Below are 20,690 nucleotides of genomic sequence, written 5' to 3'. Positions count from 1 at the left end.
ATAGAGACATGGGCAGAATCTGCCATCTGTAGGTGTTGTAGGATATCTCTTTGTGAAGGACAGCTACAATTAAGGAGGTTGGAAGTCTGGGCTAAATGTCCTAATAAAATTACTTTGCATTTGGGTTGAGAGAAATGGGACAAATTTGTACTGAGTTTAACTTTCAAAAAATGTAATTAAGGTTCTCTGTGGCTTCCTCTGTTACTGATAGTTTTACATGAAAGTTCCTTAGAGGCTGAATTCTAAAAAGGCAGAAGTTCCTGCCTTTAAAACTTCGCTAATTCTCCTCTTTCCTCCCCAACAAAGTACAACAAAACAAAAGAAGTAAACACCTCCACTTACAGGACTGAGAAATGACCTAAAGAAATAGGGAAGGGGAAGGGAAAGAGTATGGTCCTTGAGTCTCAGCATGGTTGAAGGAAGAAGCTCTCTCCCTCCCTCCCTCCCTCCGTCCCAGATGAGAAGAATTGAGCAGCTGAGCCAATAGCAGAGACACACAAGCAGATTCTGAGGGAAGGGTGCCTCTGGAGCTGCTGTACATGGGAGAATCTCCTCCAGCTTTTCTTCCCTCCAGTTGGCTCGAATCTGACACAAGAAACAACAGCCACCAACGCTGATGGGGAATGTGAAATGGTGCGGCCACTTTGGAGAACATTGGCAGTTCCTCAGAAGATCAAACACAAGACTTAACCATATGATCCAGCAGTTCTACTCCTAGGTAGAACTGAAAACAGGTGTTCACACAAAAACTTGTACATGAATATTCGTAAAATCATTATCCATAATAGTCAAAAAGTAAAAACTACCCAAGTGCCCATCAACTGAGGGATGGGTAAATAAAATATGACACATCCATATTATGACATATTATTCAGCCATAAAAAGGAATGAGATATTGATAGGTGCTACAGCATGAATGAACTTTGAAAGCATTATGCTCAGTGAAAGAAGCCAGGCACAAAGGCCACATAATATATGCTTCCATTTATATGAAATTCCCAAAAGAGGCAAATCTATGGAGACAGGAGGCAGATTATTGGTTGCAAGAGGTTGGGTAGAGGTGTGGGTTGGGAATGGCTACTAACAGGGACTGTGTTTTTCTTTGGTATGACGGAAATGCACTGGAATACATTGTAAATATACTAAAAACCACTGAGCTGCACATTTTGAAACAGTTAAAATGGTGAATTTTATGTCGTGTTGTCCTTTTATGTCAGTGTTGTCAAAGTTGAAAAAGAAACAATAGCCTGGACTTTCAGTGCCAGCTTTCAAAACCTCACTGAGGGAAGAAGGATTTCAGGAACTACCCGTCCATCTTGGATTCCTGTATACCCTGGTTTTAACAGATTCGACTTTCCCAGTATAGGTCTGTTTTCCTCTAGATACTATCTAAGCCCCCAGTTAGTGCTTAACACTTTTAAGTAATGTTCTTCATAGGCAGTTTTAGTTTATATCATCTTAGGTGGTTAACAGTGATGAATATATATATGTTTGCTCCCTATCTCTCTGTTAATCAGTCAGATCTGATGAATATTGAGTGACTCCATGTTCAGACAATGACCAGACCATATATTAAAAAAAATAATAATAATAAGACTTTCACCCCCAACCTACCCAAGAAACCAACCCCCTTATCAATGATCAACGACCCAGGCAGCCAGCCTGTAGTAAGTCAGACTTGGAGAGAGCCAGATTGCTATCATAGTGACAATCCAGTAAGCTAACTTCTATAACAGTCAGCTCCAAATGGTCAGGACTTGATTAATGCCTGACAGTTTCCCTAATTTTTGTTTATGTCTTCAGCTTAGGACCCACTAGAGAAAGCCACATCAATCACCTAGTATGCCCGGCTTCTAGTTAGCCCACCTACAGCTTCTAAGTGCCAGCAACCTTGACATCAAGGCACACTGGAAGCCTTCCCTTTTTTGCACTATAAAGCTTTCCCATTCTACCTGCCTTTGAGCCTCTGGCAAAACACATGTGATGGTGGCTGACTCCCTACATCAAGCTCAGAATAAATAGCTTTTGCTTTTCCCACTTGATAGATCTTCATTTATTTCTACGCTACAGATAACATACATATTACATACACACTCCATATTCTTTCTCAAAGGAATTCTACTGCATAATCAGTATTGCAGTAGTACATTGGGTAACCCTCAGCCAGGAGTTACCAAAGATGTGGGCCTAGAGGTGGTGGAGCAAGAGCTGTCCAACCAGCTGAGAGTCGTCCCCTAAACCCCTTTGTACCATAAGACTCTCAGAAAGTACCCTTTCCTACTCAATCCCCTCACCTCTCTGAGCAACTTCTTCTGTCATGTATTACCATAGATTCGTTTTCTTACATTTTTAAGGACTCGTACAGTGTGTTTTTATTTGGCTTCTTTCACTCAACAAGATGTTTTTGAGATACATTCATACTGTCAGTACTTCATTCCTGTTATTGATGAGTATTGATAAGGTAATTCATTGTATAAACACACTCCAATGTGTGAATCCACTTTCCTGTTGATGGACATTCAGATTGTTTCCAGTTTTCATTGGTATGAGTAAGCTTGCCAAGAGCGTTCTTGTACAACTCTCTTAATACTCCTGCCAACAGTGTGGTAGAATTCCAGTTGCTCCACATCCTAGCCAACATTTGGTGATGTTAGTCTTTGATTTTAGCATTTTAGTGGGCATAGACTGTATCTTACTGTGCTTTTAATTTGCATATACCTGCTAATTAATGATGGTGAGCGTCTTTTCATGTGCCTATTGGCTTCTCATAGATCTTTTATTAGTTGCTTACTTAAATTTTTCGCCCATTATTTTTTTTAAGATTTTATTTATTTGACAGAGAGCGAGAGAGCACAAGCAGGGGGAGCAGCAGGCAGAGGGAGAGGGAGAGGCAGGCTCCCCACTCAGGAGGGAGCCTGATAGGGGGCTTGATCCCAGGACCCCAGGATCATGACCTGAGCCAAAGACATGCTTAATGTACTGAGCCTCCCAGGCACCCCTCTTTTGCCCATTATTTGTTTTTTGTATATTATGGATATAAGTCATTTCTCAGATACATAAATGTTTAATTTTGATAAAATCTAATGTATCTTTTTTTTTCCTATTGGATGTTTTTTGCATCTTGTCCAAGTAATCTTTGCCATTACCCAAAATTATGAAGTTATTTTCCTTCTATAGATTTTACAGTTCTGAGTTGTACATTCAGGTCTCTGAGCTCAATTTTTTTGTATGAAATTAGATAGGAGTTGACTTAGATGAATATGTAGTTTTTCAGTACCATTTGTTAAAAAGACTAACTTTCTCTATTGAATTGACTTGGCACCTTGATCAAAGATCAGTTGATGTATATGTGTGGGTCTGTTTCTAGATTCTGTTCTGTTGCCTTGATTGGTTTGTCTATGCTTATTCCAATACTACATTTACTTAATTACTATAACTTTATTGTCTTGGAATGAGATAGCATAAGCCCTCCAAACAAACAAACAAAAAAACATTTTAAAGATTATTAAATAATCTCCTAAGAGATTATTTTGCTATTTGGGTATTTTTTTAAAACGTTATTTTCAGGGATCCCTGGGTGGCTCAGCAGTTTAGCACCTGCCTTCGATCCAGTGTGTGATCCTGCAGTCCCGGGATTGAGTCCCACATTGGGCTCCCTGCGTGGAGCCTGCTTCTCCCTCTGCCTGTGTCTCTGCCTCTCTCTCTCCCTCTCTCTCTGTCTCTCATGAATAAATAAATAAAATCTTTAAAAAAAAATAAAAGGTGATTTTCCTATTCTAGATCCTTGGCGAGTCCCCGTATATTTTAGAATCATTTTTTTGGTCAGTTTCTTCAGAAAAGCCTAGAATTTTTATAGTGATTGCACTGAATCTATAGGTCAATTGGGAATAGTAGACATCTTAATTATATTGAATTTTTCAATCTGTGAATGTGTAGTTTTCATTTATTAAAGTCTTCTCAAGTTTCTCTCAGCAAAGTTGTATAGATTGCGGTGGTGGTCTTGCCCATCTTTCATTAGATTTATTCCTTGGTATTTGTATTTTTTTGATACTGTTGTAAAAGGCATAATTTTAAATTTTTTATTTTCAAGTATTTATTGTTGCCAGAACATAGAAATATAGTTGATTTTTGTATATCGACCTTGTATCTCATGACCTTGATAAAATAACATTTTGGTTCCAATAGGTCCTTTTTGGTAAATTCCATAGAGTTTTCTACCTGCATGATAATATTTTCTGTGAATAACAGCAACTGCACCTTTATGCCTTTTGTTTATTTTTCTTGCTTTATTGCACTAGCTAGGACTTCAGATACAAAATTGCATAGAAAGGGGCACCTGGGTGGCTTATTCAGTTAAGTGTCTGCCTTCGGCTCAGGTTATGACCCCAGGGTGCTGGGATCGAGTGTGCGTTGGGCTCCTTGCTCAGCGGGGAGCCTACTTCTCCTTCTCACTCTGCCACTCCTCCTGCTTGTGCTCTGTCAAACAAATAAAATCATTTTTAAAATTGCATAGAAATGATGAAAGCAGGGATCCCTGGGTGGCGCAGCGGTTTGGCGCCTGCCTTTGGTCCAGGGCGCGATCCTGGAGACCCGGGATCGAATCCCACGTCGGGCTCCCGGTGCATGGAGCCTGCTTCTCTCTCTGCCTGTGTCTCTGCCTCCCTCTCTCTCTCTGTAACTATCATAAAAAAAAAAAAAAAAAAAAAAAAGAAATGATGAAAGCAGACATTCTTCCTTGTTTCCATTTTTAGAGGAAGATTTCATGTTTCACCAAGAAGTATAATGTTAGCTGTAGGTTTTCATAGATGTTCTTTATCAGATTGAAGTTGCTACATTCTATTCCTGGCTTGCTAAGAAATTTTATTATGCAGAGGTGTTGAATTTTATTAAATGTTCTTTTTCTGCATCTGTGAGATAATTAGATGATTTTTCTCCTTTATCCTGTTAAAGTGATGAATGACATTGACTTTTTTCCTAATGTGAAACTAGCTTTCCTGATATAAACCCTGTTTGTCATGATGTATTATCTTTGTCTATATCACTAGGTTCTATTTGTTCATGTTTTGTTAAGAATTTCACATCACTGTTCATGAGGGATACTGGTCTCTGATTTTCTTTTCTTGTGGTGTTTTTGGCAGATTTAGTATCAGGTTATACTAACTTTATAAAATAAGTTGAAAAGTGTTCCCTTATACTCTACTTTCTGAAGGAAGTGGTATTAGTATTGGTATTATATCTTCTGTAAATATTTGGTAGAATTCACTTGTAGAGTCATCTGGACCTAGAGTTCTCTTTATTGTAAGCTTTTTTAATTACAGTTTCTAATGTGGGCTATTTAGATTTTCTATTTCTTCTTCTATCGGTTTTGATAAGTTGTGTTTTGATAAGTTTGTCCATTTCATACAAAGTGAAATGACATGAAGTTGCTTACAATATATTCTTTTTTTTTTTAAAGTTTAGACTACTTAGATATTTGGATTTGTTACTCTACCATATCTTATCATACTCTGACTAATATAAATATTGTACAGAAGGTTTCCATCTTATGATGGTTCAACTTACAATTACAGTGTATTCTTATTACCCTATATTAATGCCTGTAGAATTGGTAGTAATGTCCCCATTCCTTTTTCTGAAAATGACCATTTGTGTTTTCTCTCTTTTTTCTTGATCAGTCTTGCTAGAGAATTATGAATTTTCTTAATCTGTTTTTAAAAAACATTTGCCCTTCTTGATTGTTGTTTGATTTATGAATCTCCATTCTTATTTTTATTCTTTCCTTTCATCTACTTACCCACAGTTTAATTGGGTCTTTTTCTTAATTTCTTAACATGAAAGCTTAGAGCATTGATTTTATATCTTTTTTAGATTCTATTATAAGCATTTAACACTGTAAAATTTTCTCAAACCATTGTGTTAGCTGCATTCTATAAACCTATACTATAAATAATGTATTGTTTTCATTATCCTCAAAGTATTTTCTAATTTCCTTTGTGATTTCGTCTTTGATCCATGGATTTTTAGAAGTCTGTTGTTTAATTTACAAATTTAAAGGGATTTTTCTGAGTATCTTACTGTTACCACAAGACTTTTCAATGGAATCAGTTATTTGGATCTGTGGTAAACTGTTCTTGCCCAGGTGACATGATGACTTTCCCTTTTTACCCTCTGAAATTCCCTAAGTATGGTCTTTGAAATTTCTTTTCTTGGTGTCTTCTTTCATTTCTTTATTTTTTGAAACTGAAGATATGTTCCTTATGTATGGAACAAATTTCAACATGATGGAAGTTATCTCCACGTATATCTGCTATGGCTTGTTTTCAGTTTACATAGAAAGATATAAATAATAATTGTTCCATCTTACTATTAAGTTTGGGATAAACTTTTCTTTATGTGAATTTTTAAAATCCAAGCTAAAAATTATTTTAGCCTTCAAATAGATACCACTAAATAATAATCTAATGATTTGACTTTAGGTCCTTTAGACAGCATTTCTATTAGCTTTGTTTAAGGTTAATGTTATTAAAGTCTGAAGAATTTATGTCTTATTACATCCAGCAAGTCCAGAAAAACAATAAGATATACTTTGAACCGAAGCAGTTTTAAATGCAGTTTCGTCCTTTCTTGACAAATCAGCCAGTCCATCAGATCTTACAGTACCTTGGGATTCAGCATTATGAAAATTATCTGCCTTGTACTGTAGATTTGCAGAGGACAGCTCAGTAAAAATCTAGAATGAATAAACTCCAGAAACAAGAGTGTCCACTGTATGGGGCCTTTCTGGGTTCCTTTTTAGATGATTGTCATTTTTAAAATAGAGTAGTTTAATCTGATTTAGTAGGTGTCACGAATATCAGGCTGGGAATTGCAGCAAAAAGTGGTTTATCAAAGAAATATATCTTACTATTAAATAAAAAAAGAAATCTATCTTATTATTACCTGAGGTACTGGTCAACACATTATCATTACATATACAGGTGTTTGTATAGTTATGCAGCCAGAAATTCCCAAGGAAATCACCTCTTTTTCTTTTCCATTCTTCTGTAGCTCTGCCACAAAACAAAACCAAACCCTAAGGTAAACCAGATGTCTGAATCAATGAAACAGTTTGATCAAACACTGTAACAAGATAAATTATAATCTGCCAGAAACTTTCTTCTGTACTGTTGTTAAAATCTAATCATATCTAAGGGCAGAAAGGCTTTCTGATGTAGCTCTCTAGAGAAATTATTTTCTTTTCAAAACAGCTGATCAGATGTACTTCTCTAGCTTCATGCAAACACATATCTTCCCTGTTCTCTGAGAGGTGGTGACTGTCTCTGCCCTCTTACCTTCACAATGCAAGGGACAGTCAACATTACATGATAAAATAATATAGTGGATGGCATGGCTACTAGAAAGCTAGCTTTTAAGCCACTACGTTAAGGCTGATCTAATGTAGTATATTCAGGTTAGCACAGAAAGGACAAGCAAGGGGACGTTCAGGAGCACTGTGCTATAATCTCCCATACTGGTGGTGCCCACAGTGGAGTATGTAAAAAAATATTTGTATAACAGCCTGATGGTGTTTTCTGCTCATTTTGTTTGATTGGGAATTTGAACATTGTGGGCTAACTTACAACATAAAATTTTATAAGGGCAAGATAAACATATATAGTGCTGTATATGTAATTAAAATAGGGAAACCCTTACCATACTTCCTGACAGTGGCTTGGAGGAGTGGCTTGGCGTATTGGGGTAGAACTTCCACTTGTTAACATTCAGTTGGGCCCAGGTTTGACATTTGGAAGTGACAGTTTGAGAGAGTGATGGTGCCTCCAACCCATGGAGGAAACAATGTCTACATTACTCAGTATTGAATAGAGGTGAATTTGACTTATTTTACTGTGTGGTCCAATTCTAGCCAGATGCTGTGGATATGAGACTGAGACAGGAAAACTCAGGTTCTACTTTGGACGGCATTGCCCCTGGAGATCTGGTCTTTCTACTCCGTGCTAGGAATTGACTAGATGAGGTGTTTGGGACCCAGCCAGATTCTTTGGTTCGGTGTAGATTTGTACAAACTTAACCTGTCTTGTCTATGTAGAGCTATGTAGAGCTAATATGGTCTATATTCTAGGCTCATCTTGCTTTCTTTGGAGATAGATTCAGTGACTGGGTTTTCTTTCATGAGATTCTGATTGAATCTTGTGAATCTATGTAGATTTGTACAAACTTAACCTGTCTTGTCTATGTAGAGCTAAGGATGATACATGGTCATGTTCCCTTGTACATCTTGAGGTTAATTAGGATTGTAGAATCAAAGTAAAAAGATGTCATGAAGAGCATATGTTTCTTCTGCTCACACTCTGGACTATCTGTCCAGTAAGGCCCTGCTTTAACATTTGTAAGACTTTACTCACCTGATTTGCTATCTTTTTCAGGCTACAACTGAGGTGGAAATTAAGAAGAAAGGCCCTGGATCTCTCTTAGTTTCCATGGACCAACTGGCCACATATGGGCGGAAGGACAGAATCAACAGTATATTGAGTGTTGTTACAAACACACTAGTAGAAGGTATGTGCCCTTGATTTCAGTCAAAGCCGCCAAGATATCAATATGTAGTGTGCATGATAAATATAATCCCTGTCAATTGGCCTGATTTTTTCAAAAAGAATCCAGCATTCCAAATCTGCATGCAGAGAATCAAATAAGGATTTCAGAGCTGCTACCAGCATCATACAAAGATAGGTAAGAAATATGAAGGAATGATAGTCAAGAGTGAGCTAGAAGATCTCAAGAAGACCATAGTGGTCCTGAGGAGCCAGTGGGGTGATGTGAAGCATAAACAATATAGACAGAAGAACTGTGAAGATATGAAATGATGGAATCCCCCTCGTGCCCTCTGCCCCAAAACATACCTTCTTCCTCTTTTCCTTTTTAGCTACTACAACCCTTTTGGTTTTCCCTGAAGGACTAATGTACTGTGCATTTTGATTATACCCAATTCTGTCTCTCATCAAACACCCCCACATATCCATAAATATATTTGATGTGTGAATAGGTAAGCTGAAACCCCTCTTACTTCGGCACTCTGTATCACAGGGAAAGAGCAGCCACTGTTGAATCATAGCGTATCTGCAGTAATGTTGCTGTCAGTGCCTGAACTTGGTATTGAGTGGCTCTTCCACGACAGAGCTGCACACTGAGGAATATCAGGATTTTCCATGACACCACAGTCCCCCAGCAAGTGTAAGCTCTTTGTCCAATTATGGTCTATACTCCAGGCTCATCTTGCTTTCTTTAAAGATAGATTCAGTGACTGGGTTTTCTCTCATGAGATTCTGATTGATTCTTGTGAATCTTCTTCTTTTGATTCATCTTGGTTTAGCTGAGCTGTCCTACTGTAGATCCAGAATATTCTTGAGGCCTCAGATTACTTTTCTTCAGACTTCAGACTTCCAGGCTAACCCAACAATAACCAGAGTCTCTGAGATAAGGAGATTCAAAATTATCCTGATGTCCGTGGAATGAATTATTTTTTGAGTCATTTAAGCCCAATACTGCTTCTACTCTGAGAGAAAGGGAGAGAGAGAAAATATGTGTGTGTGTGTGTGTGTGTGTGTGTGTGTGTTCGTGTGTGTTCATTTGTGTTCATTCAGCAGAGGTGTCTTTGATAAAGGGAAAAACCCCCAGAAAGAAATTCCTCTGGCTTGTCACATTCCCGCATGTAAGCAAGATGTTAAACTATACCTAGACTAATCTTGAGAATGCATCAAGTGAAAAGAATATTGAGTTAACTATTTTCAGCTGCCGGAACATTTATTCCTATTTTTCTTTAATTGTCATTGAGATCGTCATCTGAGAAAATATCTTTAAACTTTGTAGTTTATACTTTGAGATCACAGGCAAATAACTTCAGAGGATAAGAATTCCAAGCTAAGAAACTCTAGCTTAAGAACCTTGGCTGATTTTTATTCTTCACGAGGAGACAAGGACAGGATTTCTCTGGATATCTGTGGAAGTCGAGAAAGACGAATGAACCACCTCCAACAGGCATATTTTATTACTGGCAAAGACATCAGAACAGGAGAACTATTGATGCACTACAACAATTACTTAATTGATTGCTACAGTGGCTCAGCACAGAGTCTAGTAGAAGTAAATGTGTTGGAAATGTTTGTTGGACTGACCCTCACCTGCTTGGAACAGTAGGGAGCATTGGCAGTTTGGGCTTCCTTTTGGAGGCCTTGATGCTTCCATACCTCTACTGAGCTGGGTGGAAACCACTGGAGTGGTCTTTTTCTTCTCCCATTTCTTCCTCTTCTCCCCCATGCTCTTCCTTCTCTTCCTGTTCTGCTTTACTCATTCTCTACCCTCCACCCACCAGCACACACATAATAAAAAATAGATGTAGGGGTAGCTCAGGGAAGAGAGACAGTCATGGTTGTGTTCCTGAGTGGGAAGCCATTCCAGTTCTTTCTCCCTTTTCTAAGTCCTGATGTTCACATAGCCTTCCACTGCCCAGACGTTCTCCTCTCCCTTCCCCTAGGATTTGATTCCCTTTGTTTAAAGCTGGTGAGATGGGACTGCTGTAAGCAAAGAACAATGGATGGCTGGAGCTGAATGTGAGAGGGAATTAAAGGACATTAAGAAAGATCCATTCCTATTTAACTGCTGGTCCCGCTGTATTTAACGATTGCTACAGTGTTAGAAGCCAGCATTGAATGAATAATTGTTCCTGCTTCTCAGACCTTCAGTTAAGAAACTCTGACATTATTTTAATCATTGGATTACCAAACCAAAGAAACAGGTTTCTACCTACCTGCTGAGAAAGCACAGTGTAGAACTCTAGAAGTGTGTATGTAAATAATGAGAAAATCCTGCCTGCTGTATGTCCCCCCTATCCTGTGGCAGACATGCTGTCCTGGAATCCAGCAAACTCAGCTGAATTCAGTCAGCAGAGCCATCAGCTTGGGGATATTTCAGAGGACTAGGGGTAGGGTGTAGGCAGAGAGTACTACAGTCTCACTTCTCCAAGGAGCGAAGGGGAGGGAGTCGGTGAAGAAGTGGTGATGGTACTTGGCGTTACTGGATCCCAGGTAAAACAGTTTCAACAACTGCCTAGAGGCAACTGGCCATAACTGTTGCAGCTGCGATTTGTTGAGTCACTCTTGTGTTCAGCTGACCAGCCCCGAGCATCAGTCAGCACGATAACTTCACTGCCATCTGTCTTTCGTGGTGTGGCTGCAAGCTCTGTGAGGTGGGGACTCTTGTATGCCAGTGTATTCCCAGGACCTCGCACACTGTAGGTGTTTCATATTTGTTGAATTGAATCAAGACAAGCCCTACATTCAGAAACCCCACGGTCTACTGACACCACCATCTTGGTGCAATTGCAAGGCCCTCTCTGGAAACCATTTCCAACACCCCTGAGGTTGACACTATGGTAACCTCTCCAAGAATGTTCAGGAGCAAAACAAGGGGAACCCCATAAACATTTAGATTTTTTTTTTTTGTAACATTTGGATATTTCTTTGGGTATGTTAGCCTGTTCTCCCAGACCAAATTCTTAGCTGTTTCAGGCATGTGGGGCCGAGAAAGTTTGCCAAGTTGTGAGTCACTTTGTAAACCTCTGTATTCACCTAATTGATCTTTTCTAGCTCCTCAAGCTCCACATTGCCTTACCGTTTGTGGAATGGAAAAGATCATCCTGAGATCTCACCTGAGAAAATGTGGATGAGATCCCTAGTATCCCTGTAGGAATCTTCTCCTTGCCCCATAGGGTAGGGAAACCCCTCTTCAGTATCTGGCAGAGACTGAGAGCCTAGTGCACCGTATAGCACCACAATTGTGTCTACTGTCGGAGACGTGAACAGTCGCAGCTTTAACCTCCACGTGCCATGAACAGACATTTGGAGAAGGGAGGAGATTAAAAAAAGGAACGGAACCAAATTTCCAAATATGTACTGTAAGAATTTATGGAAATAAGAGAACCTTTTCATTTTCTTTTTTTGGTTAGAAAACTAAATTTACCTTGGGAAGGGAGGGAGTTCTATGAGGAAGAAGCCAAAGCAAATTTTCTTCACAGACTTCCTTTCCCACGCAGACTCCCACGTGGCGCTTACTGTGGCCCTTAAATCTGAAAAACCAAGGCAACCATTTTCTTAGCAACCAGGGAGCCAATCAAAAACCCAACCAAAGCACCCCATCTAAAATAAAGCCATCACCATGGGCACCATCCAGCTGGTTGGAAAAAGGGAAAGAAGACTCATTTAAGCCAGCCATCTTGTTCCTTGGTGAAACGTTGGGAAACTTTTCTTCATTCCCTGAATGATTTGATTTTCTCAGCAGAATTGGGTTGGGGTGTGGGCTAGATACATCTCTACCCAGTCCCGTGGAACCAAGACCTTGCCTAGGATTATCATGCTGACCAGTTCTCAAAGCTACATTTACAAGAACATCTTCCAAGGTCAAGGTCCTTGGGCTTTTGTAATCCAAGCTATTATAATTCATACTCTACTTGAGCAGGGCTTTGTTACCTACAGCCTAATGCCTAGACGGTTGTGGCTGCCAGCTGAATGGCTCTCTGTCTTCAATGTCTAATGGTCCTTTTTATATTTGTTTTGTGAACGACCTTAGAGATCATCTTGGTCTAATGATAGTCTATGTCCATCAGAATGCCAGGATCCTAGGGAAAGTGCCTCAGGGAAGGAAGAATTCTGTCACACTGGGCTTCTCTTCCTGCCGCAACTAGAGCCCTTCGTGACTTAGTTATTTTGCATATTGAAGATCACATAAGATCTTCTTGGAAACTAACCAGCTCTGTTTCTAAAAGAGAGAGACCAAAGGAGGGAAGAGGGAGGGAGGATGAAATTGGAGAAGGGCAATGAGAAAGAGTAGGGGAAGGGAGAAGACTGGGACTCTTGCGCCCACCTCAGTTGTGAATTGTGCACTTGCTAACTTGCACTGCACACACTGCACAGGGTGGCCTGGCTGCCCATGCTGCTTCTGCTGCAAAGATAATAATAAGAGCAAATGATTCTGGAGCACTTACTGTAGGCCAGGGTGTTCTCTTTTTTTTAATATTTTATTTATTTATTCATAAGAGACACACAGAAAGAGAGAGAGAGGCAGAGACACAGGTAGAGGGAGAAGCAGGCTCCATGCAGGGAGCCCGATGTGGGACTCAATCCCGGGTCTCCAGGATCACGCCCTGGGCTGAAGGTGGTGCTAAACCACTGAGCTACCTGGGCTGCCCAGGCCAGGGTGTTCTGAGGTGCTTTATACCTATCTTAGCTCATTTAATTCTCTCGGCAGATTGAAATAATGTACTCAGGTTCCCCCACTTAGCACTGTCTGAGCTGGTACCGCACCCAGGTATGTCTGGCTTTAGAGTCTGCGCTTCTAAATGCTTCTCTGATAATAATTTAATGATATAATGCATAACATAAAACGTGCCATTTATTGAGGACTTGCCTTGTGCCACGCACTGCGCTGGCCACTTTACATTTACCAACTCGCTTATTCCTTAATCGGTGGATGAGGATTATAGGACTCATTTATTCCCACAGCCTGTAAAGTAAGTGTGATTTCAGATAAGGTGACAGAAGTATAGAGGAATCTGTAACTTGCCTGAAATCACACAGTTGTGAGTGTTGAAGCCGGTTGGACCAGGGAGTCAGACCTCAGAGGCCAAGCTCCTAACCGTTATGCTGCGCTCCCAAAACAGATCAAAGTCTAGGTTATGACCAGATGGTTGTTAATAGGGAAGTGACCTGGTATTGCTCATGCCTCCTCTTTCCCTTCATGGGAAAGAAAATGGGGTGGGGTGGGGTGGGGGGAACTACACAGAACAGTCAGTACTCAAACCACCTTTCTTCTCATGGTGAATAGCAGCGATAAGGACCCAGCAAGGAGTAGGAGAGACCCCCTTTGTTGTCTCACTGTGATTGAGGGCTACCTTTGTCTTTACTCGACACAGAGCTGGAAGAGTCACAGAGAAAGTGCCCGCCATGCTGGTATAAATTTGCCAATACTTTCCTCATCTGGGAGTGTCACCCGTACTGGATAAAACTGAAAGAGATCGTGAACTTGATCGTTATGGACCCTTTTGTGGACTTGGCCATCACCATCTGCATTGTCCTGAATACCCTGTTTATGGCCATGGAGCACCATCCCATGACACCACAATTTGAACACGTCTTGGCTGTAGGAAATCTGGTAAGATGGAGCACTCTCTCCTGATTTTATGATCTGAACATGTTTTGCCTGTAGGACATCTTTTTTTCTGATACTGGAAGCTGGAGTTTAGTTGAAAAGAAAGTAATAGTTAATTGGAAGACAAATGCTTCCACATATGGCACAGCCCCAGCCACTTCTGCTCACTGTTGTGATCCCTTGGCTGTTTCCTCTTTCTGAAGAACTTTGAAGACGTCATTTAGGAGCTATTGGCAGAAAACCAACCATGGTGACAGAATGGGAGGCCTGGTGCAGTGGGTTGCTTTCAGCAACCTGAGCCAAGGACTTCGGGACTTTTTTTTCCTCATTCTGTTTCTCACATTGATTCCTGCATTACTCCAGCACATCACTTCCCCTTTCACCTTCAGTAACAACTACCACAAAATAGGGGAGCTCTTTTAGTGCATTAAACATAACTATAAATTTGCCTGTACCGTGATATATTATTTACCCATATGGGGCCTATCTATAGGAAACTTTTAATTCTAGGCTGGTTTCCCCCTCCTATCCGACTTCTGGGCTCTCATCCAGTTTCTACCGTTAGTTGATCTGTGCCAAATTTACTTTAACATTAGCTTAAACCATATATTTAATTTATTATATTATTTAGAAGATAAGAATGAGGGGTTTTTTTTTTAATAGATGACACAGTATATTCTGAAGTCAAATAGTTGTCATTTGGGGATTTTATCTGTTTTATTTCTTAGTCCAAAGATCAGGAGTTGATTGAATTTTGATAGGTAAGAAAATTTAGTTGAAAAGAATCCTCTACGTCATCTGGGCTTCATTATTCCATAGGAGTTTCACCATGAGCAAGTTAAATCCTTTTTTTTTAAGATTTTATTTATTTATTCATAAGAGACAGAGAGAGGGAGAGATACAGACAGAGGGAGAAGCAGGCCCCCTGCAGGGAGCCTGATGTGGGACTCCATCCCAGGACTCCGGGATCACCACCTGAGCCAAAGGCAGACACTCAACTGCTGAGCCACCCAGGTGTCCCAAGCAAGTTAAATCTGATGGTTCATTACCTTTTGAATATGATCTCTGCCTGGTATTCTCTGTTTCCCTCTCTCTACACACACATACACACACACATGCATACATACACATATCTCTCTCACACACAGAGTTTTTACATTAAGTCCTAATATACTATTAAAGTGTTATAATATTTTGAGTTCTGATTATGAAAACACGTGTGGCAAAGGAGATGCTTTATCTGGTTAGTCCTTGCAGCTTGTCACATTCCCTTGTACACATCCAAGATAATTCTATAATCTTTCCACTCCCCATGTCTGAGTTAGTGAGTTAGTGACATACTTCAGGCTCACCGCTTCGATGTAAGCCCTCATGCCCAACCTGATGAGATATGGGCGTCTTGAAACAGGACATCCTCATAGGCTGTCCAGGAAATCTGCTGACTCTGAGGGGGTACTTAACAGTGGGCTTACTGTATGACCAGGAGGTTGGCCATCAAGCAGCATTTTGAACCAATCAACAAAATGATATAGATACAAGCTTATTTTATTAGCCAAGAGTTGAGTAATGAAAAGTATGACTTGATAATTTTGCCGATGGTGGTAGTATTTTCCCTGTGATGTTTTGTTTTTCTCAAAGTCTTTACTTTTATTTGCTTTTTACAGAATCAGTCCTTGATTTCAAAGGAATTTTGAGAGGCCTTTTCACCTACCACCAGCAGAATTGCCCTTAGACCAGGCCAGCAGATAACATTATTTTTCCCTTTCTGAAAAAATCTGTAGAGACTTAAGGTCACACCTAGATTAGAAGTGTTAGAGTTATGAGCATTGAGAAGACTTTGCTCAGTATCATCATGAAGAAAGAGGAGAGAGGGAAGGTCAGCAATTAATGTTCAAGGACTTTCTGAAGCAACCCAACCAAAACAGTTCTAAAATGAAAAAGCACTCTGGGGGCAAGAGTTTTCAAGGGACTGTAAAGAATTATAAACCTGCAATTAGTGGGGATGGAAAATAGTGAATGGTTCAGGATACTTTGGCCAGTAGTTTGGAGGTGAGTGTGAAGGGGAAGAAATAAGACTGGTACCTAGATTTGGAAGTTTAGTAGCTGTGGAGGAAATAGGATGACTGAGGAAAGAACAGGTTTGGAGTTTAAAATCAAGAGGTCTGGGCAGCCCGGGTAGCTCAGCAGTTTAGTGAATATCCTGGAGTCCCAGGATTGAGTCCCACGTTGGGCTCCCTGCATGGAGCCTGCTTCTCCCTCTGCCTGTGTCTCTGCCTCTCTCTCTGTGTCTCTCATGAGTAAATAAATAAAATCTTTAAAAACAATAATAATAAAATCAAGAGTTCTGTTTTGAATGTACTAATGTTACATATGCCACTCCTTTCTGACCACAAATATTTGCATCTATAAAATGAGGATAACACCATGTCACCAGAGGTTGGGAGGATAAAATGAGAACCTATAGATAAGCTTTTAGAATAGCGAAATATACTCTACAAATCATAGGAACTATATTAGTATAATTCAGTAAAAGAATTTCCAAAGGCTTGGACATTTTTTTAAAAATCTAATTGGCTTTATTAAATGACTCATGAATCAGGCGGCATCCATTCTAAGCAGAGAGGAGCTCCCAAAGGTTTGGACATCTAGAGAGAGTCTTTGAACCTGAGAAAAGGAAGATGGAAAAGAGTGAGATTGACCAGCTTGTGAAATGAGATACAACCTTGTCTCACGGTTGGAACCCTGAGGCCTTCCTCAGACAGTGAAGTGAGCTGTGTTTGTCCATAGGTAAAGGTGGAAGTTTCTGATGGCAGAAGAGAACAGTTTTCTGTAAAGCAAAGGTCCCTCCTGCCTCTCCCACCCTCCCCACAGGAAAAACGTTAGTAAGAGGAAGAACCTTAAAGATAATTCTATCCACTCCCCGTGTTCCATGGAGGAAATGGAAGTCCAGGGAGGCTATGTAACTTCTACAGCTTTTGTTTTATTCAGGAGATAAACGTAAGGATTCTTTTCTTCCCTTTTTTGCAACCATTTGAACACAACTGTGAGTTTATAAGGTGTTTTGTTGTGTTTTGTTGTTGTTGTTGTTGTTGTTTTTAAGCAACCCCAATCTTAGAGAAAGGTTTCAAGTACAGTCTAAAGCATTCTTTTGGAGAGTAAGTTGCTGACACAGCCCCTCAGCCTTTCACATGTGTTTTACGAACATGTACACTGTCCTGCTGAACCATAATACAGCCATCAGACTCAGGAAATTCCCGTGCGCCTCACAGCCCCTTCATTCTCAGGCCCCTTTGGGTTCTTCCAGAAATCCCAGTCATGTTCTTCGTAGCAAAAGAACATGTAACAAAAAGACTATTCCAGTCTCCTGTTGCATTTGGTTGTCCTGTGTCTTCAGTCTTCTTCAGTTTGGCGGACTTTTTCAGTCTTTCATTGGTTTTTTGACCCTGACACTTGGGAAGACTCCAAGCCAGTTATTTTGTAGAACTTCTTCAATTTCAGTTTGTTTGGTCCTTCCTCATGATTAGACTCAGCTTACACATTTGGCAGGAGTATCACACAAGCAAGGTTGTCTTCCCTTGCACCTACCACGTGGCACGGTTTCCGTTTGTCCCATTGTAGTGATGGTCACTTGGTCAGTTGACAAAGGAGGTATCTCCAGGCTTCTCCCCTGTAAAGTTATTCTTTTCCATTTATAATTAGTGTTTGTGAAGATGTTTTGAAATGGTCTAAATTTACTGTTCTTCATTTAACTTTTGATTATTTATATCAACGTAGACTCATGGCTTTCAGTTTTATCTAGTGGGTTATAATCCATTGTCATCATTTATTTAAATGTTTAAACATTCCTGATTTGGCCACTGGGATTTCCTTCAAGCTATTTTCTGTGTCCTATCAACATATCCTCATTACTTCTTTTTTTTTTTTTTTTTCTGATGTTACAGACTATTCCAAGCTAATTTTATATTTTTCCCATCTCAGGCCTGGATCAGCCATTTCTCAAGGAGCCCTGGTTGTTGTAGTGAAAAATGATATTTAGAAGTCAAGATCTGTTGGAGCAATCAGTGTACATGACTGGACCCTCTCAGCATGGGGCTGGCTGTTTATTCTAGTCCCACATTACCAGATTCATTCTGATTTCTTCCTTTCTATAGTTGTAACTCCTCTGACAAAAAGACACCTGGTTGCTGCTATCTTTAGTGTATTTATTTGATAAAAAAGCCACCGTTACCTCTTGCAAAGTGATTATCCTCCTCACCCTGTTCAAGATCTGGCTCCCTGTTCTAGACCCCCAGCATCCATATCAGTGTCCTTCCTAGAGACCCTCTTCCCACGCTTCTCAGGCCCTGACACCCCAGTCCCACTTTCTTTGAGAACTGCCATTCCTAGAGCCTAGGAATAAGTTCCTAGGGGAATATTTGAGGACACTCACAAGAGTGACATTTATGTACGATCGTCGATTGACATGCTGCTTATAATTCTCCTTTTTTCTCCTTCTCAAGAAGCATACCACAGTGCAAATTAGAATGGCATCATAGGAATAGCCTTACGTCTGCTCTTTTCCATTTATAAAAAAGTTACTCTTTCATACCAACAAACCCCAACTGGTGGCAATCACTATATGTTGAAATAACATGGTTGCTGACCTCTGTCATGGGCATTTCTGTCAGGCATCTGGGTGCCATTCATCCTATTGAAAGGCAACAGTAACTGTGTCCTTGTTGATTTTATCTTAGGAACCAGAGTTCCCACAGTATAAATATTCTGTGATCAGTTAGCCAGGGCTTATTACTGAGCATTTCCTGTGTGTTCACCAGAAACAGTGGGACGGCAACCAAAAGTAGACAGTCTCTACTTAGTGTGCAGTAAGCAGACTAACATTTCTGTATAGAGAAACCTTCCATGGGTTTATGCTGAGGGTAAAATGTCTGTGGGGAAATTGATTAGCTGCCCTCACTTACAGCTACGTTCCATCTGTAGATGCTTAGTGTGTACCCTGAACTTTGATTTTGCTTAACTGGACCTCTCTAGAGAATATTTTCTTTCACTTCTAGAATACTGCATCTTCAGTTTAGAAAAAAATGGGGAGCCATGGAAAAGTATACGGACACAAAACCTTACAGCCCACGTAGCCATTTTCATTTCCATCATGCCATTCTGTTTTGTCATTGCTATACATTCATTGAGTCTGTTTCAAAACAGTGTCTGTAGTCTAAGTATTTTTCACTATTTCCAATTCTGTCCTCAGACTGTATCTTCAAAGTTTTTCTTAAAATCCTTCCTTTGTAAACTTGGTAACCAGGTAGTTGCAGGCAGTGATTTATTATGAGTTTAAAACCTATTACATATCAGTCCTCTAAAATCAGAATATTCAATAAGAGTCTGATGGTGTGTGGTTAGCCTACAATGAAGGTATTGGTCTTGTTGAAACTGGCATTTGTGGGATTTTACTTTCTTACTACGCATTATGTTATCCTGAGGGATACAGAAGGCATTAAGAAACACAGGGTGCTCTGAAAGGTAGAAAAGTGGGAGTCCTCTAACACAGGGAAGAAGTCATTCGCATAGCCAATGAGGTCCAAACCTTAAAATAGTTATTACATCATTGATTATCATATTGAAAAAATCAAAAGGAAGCACCAACATCTCCAACAATAAGCAAATTCTTTGAGCGGGTGCCTAAATGGCTCAGTCAGTTAAGTGGCCAGCTCTTGATTTCAGCTCAGGTCATGATCTCAGGGTCCTAGGATCAAGCCCCACATCTTGTCAGACTTCTTGCTCAGTGGGGAGTAAGGATTCTTTCTTCCTCTCCCTTGGCCCCTCCCCCTGCACTCTCTCTCTAAATTAAATAAAATCTTAGAAAAAAGGAAAGAAAATTCTTGGAGGACATACTCAGTAGAATTTTATATAAGTGATATAAATGGGAATTAAGAAGACTATATAGCAACGTGGACTGAGTTATATAAGTAAAAAATAAGACCCAAGATACTGTGTACTCTATGATTTCACAACTGTCAAAAGATATGTGCATTTGAAAAAAAAACAAAGTACATAAAAATGATGGTTGTATGCAAAATGATGAAACTATACTTTTTTTTCCTGTATTTGCATGCTTCTAGGAGTGTTCTGTTGGTTTTACAATTTAAAATGAGAAACTCTGAAGCATACGTCAAGCTTTGATAAGGCACGTAATATCAAATCAGGAATAATGCTATATTTTTTAAAATATAATTCAATGAGTAGGTTGTTTTTCTAGGCAAACATCCCAAACATAAACATTCAAAGTGACTGCTGACCCTTTAGAAGGAGCCACTGTGTGGTCTTCCTATGCTTAAAATAGTTTTTTAAATGTACTCTTGAACAACGTGAATTAGGTAATTCTGGCAACAAAGATGAGAATATTGGAACTGAATACTTGATTCAAAAGGAAAACAAGAATCTCTTGCCTCATGTGGAGTAGTCATGGGACATCTAAGTGCTGATGTCTTCAGATG

At 39.8% G+C, this 20,690-nt stretch overlaps 1 protein-coding gene across 5 annotated transcripts in view; it reads left to right on the top strand.

The window, feature by feature from the left end:
* Positions 1-20,690, top strand: part of SCN8A (sodium voltage-gated channel alpha subunit 8) — a 179,016-nt gene that overhangs the window by 117,720 nt on the left and 40,606 nt on the right. For all 5 annotated transcript variants that reach the window (XM_077869992.1, XM_077869988.1, XM_077869993.1 and 2 more), the window contains exons 13-14: positions 8,424-8,556; positions 13,964-14,202. In XM_077869992.1, coding sequence (XP_077726118.1) covers positions 8,424-8,556; positions 13,964-14,202 — 372 coding nt within the window. The remainder of the gene's footprint in view (positions 1-8,423; positions 8,557-13,963; positions 14,203-20,690) is intronic.

Source organism: Canis aureus, chromosome 25 (genome assembly GCF_053574225.1).
Source record: "Canis aureus isolate CA01 chromosome 25, VMU_Caureus_v.1.0, whole genome shotgun sequence".
Classification (NCBI taxonomy): Eukaryota; Metazoa; Chordata; class Mammalia; order Carnivora; family Canidae; genus Canis; species Canis aureus.
Note: the sequence above shows the minus strand (reverse complement) of the source record. Positions and strands in the feature narration are given on the sequence as shown.